At 62.5% G+C, this 12,347-nt stretch overlaps 2 protein-coding genes across 2 annotated transcripts in view; both read left to right on the top strand.

Moving 5' to 3' along the window:
* Positions 1-468: 468 nt before the first annotated feature.
* On the top strand, positions 469-8,164 carry KCNA7 (potassium voltage-gated channel subfamily A member 7). The gene is made up of 3 exons (XM_059861133.1): positions 469-2,282; positions 5,451-6,259; positions 8,029-8,164. The coding sequence occupies exons 1-3, from the start codon at positions 1,770-1,772 to the stop codon at positions 8,162-8,164; spliced, it is 1,458 nt and encodes a 485-aa protein (XP_059717116.1). The 5' UTR covers positions 469-1,769.
* Positions 8,165-8,250: 86 nt separating this feature from the next.
* PNKP (polynucleotide kinase 3'-phosphatase) overlaps positions 8,251-12,347 on the top strand; it is a 10,947-nt gene continuing 6,850 nt past the window's right edge. The window contains 7 exon segments of the mRNA XM_059861132.1: positions 8,251-8,466; positions 9,042-9,088; positions 9,475-9,746; positions 9,835-9,847; positions 11,219-11,290; positions 11,292-11,299; positions 11,384-11,441. Of these exon segments, the coding sequence (XP_059717115.1) occupies positions 8,349-8,466; positions 9,042-9,088; positions 9,475-9,746; positions 9,835-9,847; positions 11,219-11,290; positions 11,292-11,299; positions 11,384-11,441 (588 nt within the window). The 5' untranslated portion in view covers positions 8,251-8,348.

Here is a 12,347-nt window from a genome sequence, read left to right as displayed (position 1 = left end):
TGTGGGGGGGGAGGACCCGGGTGTCCGGTCACCCCCTCCCCTCCTTGGGGACACGCGGTGACCCTGTGGGGGGGGAGGACCCGGGTGTCCGGTCACCCCCTCCCCTCCTTGGGGACACGCGGTGACCCTGTGGGGGGGGAGGACCCGGGTGTCCGGTCACCCCCTCCCCTCCTTGGGGACACTCGGTGACCCTGTGGGGGGGAGGACCCGGGTGTCCGGTCACCCCCCCCACCCCCCCCCGTTATTTTTAGCGCGGGGGGGAACCCGACACCGCGGGGCCACCCTGCTGTCACCCTGTTTACGGGACAGCGGCGGTGACAGCGGGACGGCGGGCCGGGGACACCCGGTGACACGGGCAGGGGACACCCCGTGGGGGAGGGGGGGGTTGGGGACACCCGGGTGACGTGGGAGGGGGCACGCGGGGACGGAGGTGGGGGGGGGCGGCCAAGGGGTTGGGGACACCTGGTGACAGCTGGTGACAAGGGGGGGGGAGGGGGACAGCAGGGACACCCCCGGGACAGGGGGCAGGAGGATTTGGGGACCCCCCCCGGGTGGCGGGGGACAGCTGGTGGCGGGGTTGGGGTCACCCCGTGACCCCCTGGGGACAGGGGACAGCAGGGACGGGGTTTGGGGACACCCCGGTGACCGGGGACGGGCCGGTGCCAGGTGCTGGGGACCCCCCTGGTGACACCTTGGGGACACCACGGGTGACGTCGGGAGGGGTGGGGACCCGCCGTGACACAGAGGGGGGGTGGGACACTCGGGGAGGGGGGTTGGGGACAATTGGGGGACACCAGGGACAAGTTCGGGGGCACCCCAAGGGTTGAGGGGTCCCCCAAATTTTTGGGGTCACCCCAGGACCTCGAGGCTCCTGAGACCCCCGAGGACCACCCAGCTCTGCCCACCCCCAACATTTTTTGGGGTCCCCCAAACTTTGGGGTCACCCTGGGACCCCCTACCCAATTTAGGGGGTCCCCCAAATCTGTAGTACCCCCCCCAAGAAACCTGAGGGTCCTCCAGGAGCGTTGGCCCCCAAGAATTTGGGCCCCCCCCCCAAATCTTTTGGGGCCCCCAAGAGTTTTGGGGTCCCCCAAATTTGTAGAGACCCTCCACAAGTCTTAAAGACCCCAAAAGTTTTGGGGTGCCCCCAACCCTGAAGAACCTCGAGGTTCCTCCAACGTTGTAGACCCCCAATACTTCAGGAGTTCCCCCAAATCTTTAGGGCCCCATTGGGACCCCCAAGAGTTTTGGGGTCCCCCGAACTTGTAGGGACCCTCCACAAGTCTTAAAGACCCCAAAAGTTTTGGGGTGCCCCCAACCCTGAAGAACCTCGAGGTTCCTCCAACGTTGTAGACCCCCAACATTTTAGAGATCCCCAAATCTTTAGGGCCCCCTTGGGACCTCCAAGAGTTTTGGGGTCCCCCCAGCCTGTAGAGACCCTCCACAAGTCTTAAAGACCCCAAAAGTTTTGGGGTGCCCCCAGCCCTGAAGAACCTCGAGGTTCCTCCAACGTTGTAGACCCCCAATACTTCAGGAGTTCCCCCAAATCTTTAGGGCCCCATTGGGACCCCCAAGAGTTTTGGGGTCTCCCCAACCTGTAGGGACCCTCCAAAACTCCCAAACCCCTGAGGGTCGCCCCCACCCCTGCAGACCCTCCCTCTCCCCCCTGACCACCCCCGTGCCCCCCGCGGTGCCGCCCCCGGCCCAGGCTGCCCTCGGTGCCCTCCGCCCCGCCCGTGCCCCGGCGCGCCGGGGGTGCCCCCGCGGGCATGGGGGAGCCGCTGGGCTGCTGCGAGCGCGTGGCCATCAACGTGGCCGGCCGGCGCTTCGAGACCCTGGTGCGGACGCTGCGGCGCTTCCCCGACACCCTGCTGGGCGACCCCCGGCGCCGGCGCCGCTTCTTCGACCCCCAGCGCCGCGAGTACTTCTTCGACCGGCACCGCGGCGCCTTCGGGGCCGTGCTCTACTACTACCAGAGCGGGGGGCGGCTCCGCAGGCCGCCGGACGTGCCGCTGGACGTGTTCCTGGAGGAGCTGAGGTTCTACCAGCTGGGCGATGAGGCCGAGGAGCGGCTGCGCGAGGCCGAAGGGTTCTCGGTGGAGGAGCCGCCGGTGCTGCCGCGCGGGGGGCTGAGGCGGCGGGCGTGGCTGCTGTGCGAGCACCCCGAGAGCTCGCCGGCCGCCAGGGTGGTGGCCCTGCTGTCCGTGCTGGTCATCCTGGTGTCCATCGTGGTGTTCTGCCTGGAGACGCTGCCGCAGTTCCGCGCCGGCGCCGAGGGAGAGGTGAGGGGGGGTCTTGGGCGGAGGGATTGTGGTGGGGGGCGTTGTCACCATCCTCGTTGTCCTCATCGTCATCATCGGCCTCGGTGTTATCCTCACCATCCTCTTCATACTCATCGTCATCATCGGCCTCGGTGTTATCCTCACCATCCTCGTCGTCCTCATCGTCATCATCGGCCTCGGTGTCATTGTCATCATCCTCATTGTCCTCATCGTCCTCATCGTCATCATCGGCCTCGGTGTTATCCTCACCATCCTCTTCATCCTCATCATCATCACCATCCTTAGTGTTACCCTCACCATCCTCATCATCCTTATCGTCCTTGGTGTTATTGTCGTCATCCTCATCATCCTCATCATCCTCATCGTCTTCGGTGTCATTGTCACCATCTTCACCATCCTCATCATTCTCATCATTCTCATCGTCCTCATCGTCCTCGGTGTCATTGTCACCATCCTCGTCACCATCCTTGTCACCCTCATCGTCCTCATCCTCATCATCCTCATAGTTCTTGCTGTCATTGTCACCATCCTCATCATCTTCACCGTCATTGTCACCATCTTCATCCTCATCATCTTCATCTTCCTCAGTGTCATTGTCACCATCCTCACCATCCTCGTCGTCCTCGTCATCCTCATTGTCCTCGTTGTCATTGTCATCATCCTCATCATCCTCATTGTCCTCGTTGTCATTGTCACCATCCTCACCATCCTCATCATCTTCATCATCGTCAGTGTCATTGTCATCATCCTCATCGTCCTCATCATCATCATCATCTTCATCATCCTCAGTGTCATTGTCACCATCCTCACCATCCTCATCATCTTCACTGTCATTGTCACCATCCCCATCATCTTCATCATCTTCACTGTCATTGTCACCATCCCCATCATCTTCATCATCCTCAGTGTCATTGTCACCATCCCCATCGTCTTCATCATCCTCAGTGTCATTGTCATCATCATCATCGTCCTCATCATCATCATCATCATCCTCGTCGTTCTTGGTGTCATTGTCACCGTTCTCATCATCCTCATCATCTTCACTGTCATTGTCACCATCTTCATCATCCTCATCATCTTCATCATCCTCAGTGTCATTGTCACCATCCTCATCATCCTCATCATCCTCAGTGTCACCCTCATCATCCTCATCATCCTCATCATCTTTGGTGTCATTGTCATCGTCCTCATCGTCCTCATCGTCCTCATTGTCCTCATTGTCTTCGGTGTCACTGTCATCATCCTCATCATCCTCATCATCCTCATCATCCTCATTGGCCTCATCATCTTCATCATCTTTGGTGTCATTGTCACTATCTTCATCATCCTCATCATCCTCATTGCCTTCATCATCCTCGGTGTCATTGTCATCATCCTCATCATCTTTATCGTCCTCATTGTTCTTGGTGTCATCGTCACCATCCTCATCCTCACCTTCACTGTCCTCTTCATGGCCATCTTCATCCTCATCATCTTCGGTGTCATTGTCACCATCCTCATCCTCATCTCCCTTATTCTCATTGCTCCCATCATGGTCGCCATCTTCATCATCCTCTTCCTCAGTGTCATCATCACCATCCTCATCCTCATCTTCACTGTCCTCATCGTGGCCATCTTCATCCTCACCCTCATCCTCATCCTCGGCCTCTCCATCCTCATCCTCATCCTCGGCCTCACCATCCTCACCCTCGCCGCTCTCAGTGTCGTTGTCACCATCCTCATCCTCACCCTCCCCGCCCTCTTCTTTCTCAACGCTCTCATTCCCTCGCCATCTTCATCATTCTCATCATCACCATCCTCATCTTCATCCTGCTGAACCTCAGCCTCACCATCCTCATCTTCATCCTGCTGAACCTCAGCCTCACCATCCTCATCTTCATCCTGCTGAACCTCAGCCTCACCATCCTCATCTTCATCCTGCTGAACCTCAGCCTCACCATCCTCATCCTCACCAGGCTGCGTTCTCCTGGTCACCATCCCTGTCCTCATCCTCACCCTCCTCCCTCTTCTTCCTCACCATCCTTGGCGTCTTCACCATCCTCATCCTCACCCTCCTCATCCTCACTCTCCTCCTCAGCCTCTCCATCCTCATCCTCACCCTTCTGATCTTCAGCCTCATCCCCACCATCCTCATCCTCGTATTTATCCTCATCATCCATCATCACCTCCTCATTCCCACCATCCTCATCCTCACCATCCCCAGCCTTCAGCCTCTCTCTCCTCCTCCTCCTCCTCCTCTTGGGTCTTTGCCATGGGACCTGGGGGTCCTGGGGGGGGTCTCCAACCCCCATTACCCCTCTGGGGGGTGATCTGGGGGGTCTGGGGGACAGATTTGGGGGTCTGGGGGGTCTCCAACCCCATTAATGCAGAATCCAACTCTGGTTAACCCATTTTGGGGGTCTCCAACCCCTGTTAACCCCTCTGGGTGGTGGATCTGAGGGTCTGGGTGGTCTCCAATCCCCGTTAACCCCTCTGGGTAGTGGATTTGGGGGTCTGGATGGTGGATCTGAGGGTCTGGGTGGTGGATCTGAGGGTCTGGGTGGTCTCCAATCCCCGTTAACCCCTATGGGTAGTGGATTTGGGGGTCTGAGTGGTGGATTTGGGGGTCTGGGTGGTGGATTTGAGGGTCTGGGTGGTCTCCAATCCCCGTTAAGCCCTGTGGGTGGTGGATCTGGGGGTCTGGATGGTGGATCTGAGGGTCTGGGTGGTGGATCTGAGGGTCTGGGTGGTGGATCTGGGGGTCTGGGTGGTGGATTTGAGGGTCTGGGTGGTGGATCTGAGGGTCTGGGTGGTGGATCTGGGGGTCCGGGTGGTGGATTTGAGGGTCTGGGTGGTGGATCTGAGGGTCTGGGTGGTGGATCTGGGGGTCTGGATGGTGGTCTCCAACCCCATTAACCCACATTGGGTGGTGGATCTGGGGGTCTGGGTGGTGGATCTGAGGGTCTGGGTGGTGGATCAGGGGGTCTGGGTGGTGGATCTGAGGGTCTGGGTGGTGGATCTGAGGGTCTGGGTGGTGGATATGGGGTTCTGGGTGGTCTCCAACCCCATTAACCCACATTGGGTGGTGGATCTGGGGGTCTGAGTGGTGGATCTGGGGGTCTGAGTGGTGGATCTGAGGTCCTTCCTCCACCTCCCCCTCACCCCCACCTCTCTCCTCTCTCCCCACAGCCCCCCTCGCCCACCCCCACCAACACCACCACCCCCACTCCCCCTCCCCACCGCTCCGGCCTGACCGACCCTTTCTTCCTGGTGGAAACCATCTGCATCTGCTGGTTCTCCCTGGAGCTGCTGGTGCGCCTGGTGGCCAGCCCCAGCAAGGCGGCCTTCTTCCGCAGCGCCATGAACCTCATCGACCTGGCGGCCATCGCGCCCTACTTCATCGCGCTGGGCACGGAGCTGGCGCGGCAGCGCGGCATCGGCCAGCCCGCCATGTCGCTGGCCGTGCTGCGCGTCATCCGCCTGGTGCGCGTCTTCCGCGTCTTCAAACTGTCCCGCCACTCCACCGGCCTGCAGATCCTGGGCCAGACCCTCAAGGCCAGCATGAGGGAGCTGGGCCTGCTCATCTTCTTCCTCCTCATCGGCGTCGTGCTCTTCTCCAGCGCCGTCTACTTCGCCGAGGCCGAGGACGCCGCCACGGCCTTCACGTCCATCCCGCAGGCCTTCTGGTGGGCGGTGGTCACCATGACCACGGTGGGCTACGGGGACATGGCGCCGGTGACGGTGGGGGGCAAGCTGGTGGGCTCGCTGTGCGCCATCGCGGGCGTGCTGACCATCTCGCTGCCCGTGCCCGTCATCGTCTCCAACTTCTCCTACTTCTACCGGCGCGAGCTGCGCGGCGAGGAGGGCGGGCAGGTGGTGCCCGCCGCGCCCTGCCCCCACCACCCCGAGGGGCCCGGGGAGACCCCCGAGACCCCCAAGGCGGGCGGGGGGCCCGGGGAGGGCTGGGGGGTGGATGGGGAGGCAGGCGGGGAGAAGGGGTGGGGAGGGGGGGAGGTTGGTGACCGAGGTGTGAGGGGGGAGGGGAGGGAGGGGCAGGTGGGGAGGGGGTGATGGGGTGGAGGGGGGTGCACTGGGATGGACTGGGATGGACTGGGAGTGCACCTGGATGGACTGGGATGGACTGGAGTGCACTGGGAGTGCACTGGGCTGCACTGGGAGTGCACCTGGATGGACTGGAGTGCACCTGGATGGACTGGAATGGACTGGAGTGCACTGGGAGTGCACCTGGATGGACTGGGAGTGCACCTGGATGAACTGAAAGTGCACCTGGATGGACTGGGATGGACTGGAGTGCACTGGGAGTGCACTGGGCTGCACTGGGAGTGCACCTGGATGGACTGGAGTGCACCTGGAAGGACTGGAATGGACTGGGGTGCACTGGGAGTGCAACTGGATGGACTGGGATGGACTGGAGTACACTGGGAGTGCACTGGGAGTGCACCTAGATGGATTGGAGTGCACCTGGATGGACTGGGATGGACTGGAGTGCACCTGGATGGACTGGGATGGACTGGAGCGCACTGGGAGTGCACTGGGCTGCACTGGGAGTGCACCTGGATGGACTGGAGTGCACCTGGATGAACTGGAATGGACTGGAGTGCACTGGGAGTGCACCTGGATGGACTGGGATGGACTGGGAGTGCACTGGGAATGCACCTGGATGAACTGAAAGTGCACCTGGATGAACTGGAATGGACTGGGATGCACTGGGAGTGCACTGGGAGTGCACCTGGATGGATTGGAGTGCACCTGGATGGACTGGAGTGCACCTGGATGGACTGGAATGCACTGGGATGGACTGGAGTGCACCTGGATGGATTGGGATGGACTGGGCTGCACTGGGAGTGCACTGGGATGGACTGGGAGTGCACCTGGATGGATTGGGATGGACTGGGCTGCACTGGGAGTGCACTGGGATGGACTGGGAGTGCACCTGGATGGAGTGGAATGCACTGGGAGGCACTGGGAGTGCACCTGGATGGACTGGAATGGACTGGGATGGACTGGGGTGCACTGGGATACACTGGGAATGCACCAAGGATGGATTGGAGTGCACTGGGATGCACTGGAATGAACTGGGATGCACTGGGATGAACTGGGAGTGCACCAGAACAAACTGGGCAGCACTGGGATGGATTGGGAGTGCACCAGAATGAACTGGGAGTGCACCTGGATGGACTGGGATGGACTGGGAGTGCACCTGGATGGACTGGGAGTGCACCAGAATGAACTGGGAGTGCACCTGGATGGACTGGGATGGACTGGGAGAGCACTGGGATGAACTGGGATGAACTGGGATGAACTGGGGTGAACAAAACCGAACCGGGGGGGGCACAGGAGCTCCCAGGGGGTCACGAGGACACCGAGGCCACATCGTGACACCCGAGGCCACCGAGGCCACCTGCTGCCCCTCCCCACCCCCACCCGTGTCACCCCAACCCCCCCGGCCCCCCCCGTGTCATTTTGGGGGGGGGGACACGAGGCAAGGCCACCCCTCCCCCCCCCGGGTAATAAAGGTGACACTTGGTGGCACTGCGGGGGTCACGGGGGGGTCATGGGGGGGGGGGTCGTCATGCTGAGTCAGCAGGTTCATATTTTGGGGAACCTGTTGGGGGGGGGACCCCCAAGAAGACTCTCCCAGTCCAAACCAGTTCCTCCCAGCGCCCCCCAAACCCCACCCAGTGTCCCTCAAACCCCTCCCAGTTCCCTCCCAGTTCCCTCCCAGTCCCTCCCAGTTCCCTCCCAGTTCTCCCACCCACCCTTGGAGGACCCACCCCGTCCTCCACCGCCAGAGGGCGCCACGACGTCACTCAACTTACCGGAAGTGGCGGCGTATCAAGACCGGAAGTCGCCTCGCAGGCCCCAAAAGAGGCGTGGCCTAGAGAGAGTGGGCGAAGCTGAAGCAGAAGGGGCGTGGCTTTACAAGGACAAAAAGGGCGGGAATAAAAACCAAAGGGGCGGAGTTGCGTGGAGGAAGTGACGTCACGCAGGCAGGAAGTGGCGGCGGTGCCGGGCCGGGGTCGCTCCGGTGCCGGTCCCCGGTTCAGTCCCGGTTCCGTCCCTGCCATGCGGGCCGAGCTGCGGGGCCTCGCCGGGCCCGTGGCGCTGCCCGACGGGCAGCCCGTGCTGCTGGGCCGCGGGCCCCTCACCGGCGTCACCGACCGCAAGTGCTCCCGGCAGCAGGGTGGGTGCGGGGAGCCCCTCAGAACCCCCCCGGACCCCCCCCATGCCCTCGGTTATGGGCACCGGGACCCCCCACCCACCAACGGGTCATGGGACCCCCCAAATATTCCCCACAGGGAGCCCCAAATTTCACCGCCCAAGGACCCCCAGAACTCCCAAAATTCTCTCCCCCGGGACCCCCAAATTCCCCCCCAGGACCCCCAGATTCACCCCAAAAATTCCCCACCAGGAGCCCCCAAATTCCCCACCAGGACCCCAAAAATTCCCCACCAGGACCCCCCAATTTCACCCCCCAGAACCCCCAAATTTCATCTCTAGACCCCCTAAATGTTCCCCCCCCCAGGACCCCCAAGTTCAACCCCATATTCTCCCTCAGGACCCCCAAATTCACCCCCCAAATTTCACCCCCCAAGACCCCCCAAATTCTTCCCCCAGGATCCCCAAATTCACCCCCAGGACCCCCAAATCCCCCCCAAGCCCCCCCCCGGGCTCTGGGGCCCCCTTTTGTGGGTTCCCTCTCCCCCTCCCCGGTTTTTGGGGGCTCGGGGGGTCCCCAAATGTGACCCCTCCCCACAGTGGAGATCGTGGCCAACTACGCCGAGGGCACGGCCCAGGTCACGCAGGTGGGGGAGACTGGGGGTCCCGGGGGGGTTTGGGGGGTCCTGGGGGGCTTTAAGGGGTTTTGGGGGGTCCTGGGTGGGGTTTTGAGGGGGCTCAAAGGGGTTTGGGGGGTCCTGGGTGGGGTTTTGAGGGTTCCTGGGGGTGTTTGGGGGGGCTCAAAGGGGTTTGGGGGGTCCTGGAGGAGTTTTGGGGGGTCCTGGGGGGGTTTGGGGGTCCTTGGGGGGATTTATGAGATTTTGGGGAGGTTTTTGGGAATTTTGGGGGGGGGTTTTGGGGGGGTTTATGGGATTTTGGGAGGTATTTTTGGGGGGATTTATGGGATTTTGGGGTTTTTTTTTGGGGGGGGAGGGGTCTTTACCCCCCCCCCCTTTAACTCTTTCCTCCCCAGCTCGGGGTGAACCCCAGCTCCGTGGGGGGGTGCGTGCTGGGCCGGGGGGGCTGCGGGACCCTCACCCCGGGGCAGACCCTGCTGCTGGTGAACGGGAGGTACCCCCTGGTGCTGCACTTCCAGGGGAGCCCCCTCCCCAAAAAACGCCCCCCCAGCCCCTCCCAGGAGCCCCCCCCGACCCGCAGAGCCCCCCCCAGCCCCTCCCGGGGGGGGTGGCAGAAACAGGGACCCCTCCTCATCTTCACCCCCTCAGGGCTCCAGCCAGCACGAAGGTACGGGGGGATTTTGGGGAGGGGGTTCCTGTGCCCAGCCCCCGCCCCCCCCCCATTTCAGAGACCCCCACCCAAATTCCCCCCTCAGACCCCCAACGCCAGTGGGGCTCCCCATACTCAGCCTCCCTTTTTCTCCCCTGGACCCCCCAAAGTCTCCCCAAATTCCACTCCAGATGCTTCAGTCCCCCCTAAAGTCCCCGAGCACCCCCAAATCCCACCCCAAGACCCCCCAGACCCCCCCAAAAATCCCCTTCCATGACCCCAGACCACCCCCCAAATCCCACCCCAAGGCCCCAGACCTCCCAAAAATTCCACCCAGGACCCCTCAATGCACTCAGACCCCCCCAAATCCCACCCCAAGACCCCAGACCCCCCAAAAATCCCCTCCTAAGACCCCTAAAATCCCTCAGACCCCCCCAAATCCCACCCCAAGACCCCTCAGATCCCTCCCCAAGACCCCAGACCCCCTCAAATCCCACCCCAAGACCCTAGAGCCCCCCAAATCCCCTCCCAGGACCCTTCAGCCCCCCCAAATCCCCTCCCAGGACCCCTCAGCCCCCCCAAATCCCCTCCCAGGACCCTTCAGCCCCCCCAAATCCCCTCCCAGGACCCCCCAGACCCCCCCAAATCCCCTCCCAGGACCCCTCAGCCCCCCCAAATCCCCTCCCAGGACCCCTCAGCCCCCCCAGATCCCTCCCAGGACCCCTCAGCCCCCCAAATCCCACCCCAAGACCCCTCAGACCCCCCCAAATCCCACCCCAAGACCCCTCAGACCCCCCCAGATCCCCTCCCAGGACCCCTCAGCCCCCCCAGATCCCCTCCCAGGACCCCTCAGCCCCCCCAGATCCCTTCCCAGGAGCCCTCAGCCCCCCCAAATCCCCTCCCAGACCCCCAGACCCCCCCAAATCCCCTCCCAGGACCCCTCAGCCCCCCCAAATCCCCTCCCAGGACCCCTCACCCCCCCAAATCCCACCCCAAGACCCTAGAGCCCCCCCAAATCCCCTCCCAGGACCCCTCAGCCCCCCAAATCCCCTCCCAGGACCCTCCAGACCCCCCCAAATCCCCTCCCAGGACCCTCCAGACCCCCCCAAATCCCCTCCCAGGACCCTCCAGACCCCCCAAATCCCCTCCCAGGACCCCCCACACCCCCCCAAATCCCCTCCCAAGACCCCCCAGACCCCCCCAAATCCCCTCCCAGGACCCCTCAGCCCCCCAAATCCCCTCCCAGGACCCCTCAGCCCCCCCAAATCCCCTCCCAGGACCTCAGAGCCCCCCCAAATCCCACCCCAAGACCCTAGAGCCCCCCCAAATCCCCTCCCAGGACCCCTCAGCCCCCCCAGATCTCAAAGCACCCCTTTTCCCCCCACAAAGACCCCCAAACAACCCCCTCCCCGAGTTCCTGCGGGGCTCTGGGTTGGGATTTGGGGCTCCTGGGGGGTCCCTGACCCCTCCTTGTTTTGGGGACCCCCCAGATTGCAGGGTTTGACCTGGACGGGACCCTCATCACCACCCGCTCGGGGAAGGTGTTCCCCACCAGCCCCGATGGACTGGAGGTGAGGAGGGGGCGTTTTTGGGGGTCTGGGGATTGGTTTTGGGGTCCCCCTCACTTTTTATTTTGTTTTCTGCTCACCCCACAGGATTTTGTACCCTGAGATCCCCAAGAAGCTGAAGCAGCTGCAGAATGAGGGGTATAAGGTGAGACCCCTCCCCAAAATTCCACCTTGGCACCCCCAATCACTTCAGGCCCCCCAAACCCTTTAAGACCCCTCCCCAAAATCCCGTTTTGTTCTCCAGAGCATCTCAGGACCCCACAAGACCCCACTGAGCTCCCAAAGCCCCCAGACCCCTCAGGGCTCCTCCAGACCCCACTGAACCCCTTGGAGCCCCCTAAATCTGCCCCCAGACCCCTTAATCCCCTCCCAGACCCCCCCAAACCCAATTTTGCCCCCCCCAGGTTCCTCCCAAGACCCCACTGAGCTCCCAAAGCCCCCAAACCCCTCAGAGGCTCCTCTAAATCCCCCACAAATCCCCCAGGAGCTCCTCCAAACCCCCTAAATCCCCCAAACCCCCCCCCAACCCCTCAGGGGCTCCTCCAAATCCCCCCCAGACCTCCCCAACCCCTCAGGGGCTCCTCCAAACCCCCTAAATCCCCCCCAAAATCCCCCCCACACCTCTCAGGGGCTCCTCCAAACCCCCTAAAATCCCCCAAACCCCTCAGGGGCTCCTCCAAACCCCTAAAACCCCCCCCCCAGACCCCCCAAACTCTCTCCAGACCCCCAGAACCTCCCAATCTCCCTCCAGACCCCCCCAAATCCCCCCAGAACCCCCCAAACTCCCTCCCGCCCCCCCTAGACCCCCACAAACCCCTCAGGGGCTCCTCCAAACCCCCTAAAATCCCCTCCCAGACCCCCTTAATCCCCTCCTGGACCCCCAAACTCCCTCCCAGCCCCCCCAGACCCCCCCAAACCCCCAGGAGTTCCTCCAAACCCCACAAATCCCCCCCCAAACCCTGAGGGGCTCCTCCAAACCCCCTTAATCCCCCCCCAGTCCCCCCCAAACCCCCCCCAAATCCCCCAAACTCTCTCCCAGTCCCCCCCAAAC

Source organism: Haemorhous mexicanus, chromosome 16 (assembly GCF_027477595.1).
Source record: "Haemorhous mexicanus isolate bHaeMex1 chromosome 16, bHaeMex1.pri, whole genome shotgun sequence".
NCBI lineage: Eukaryota > Metazoa > Chordata > Aves > Passeriformes > Fringillidae > Haemorhous > Haemorhous mexicanus.
This window is presented reverse-complemented; position numbering and strand designations above follow the sequence as displayed.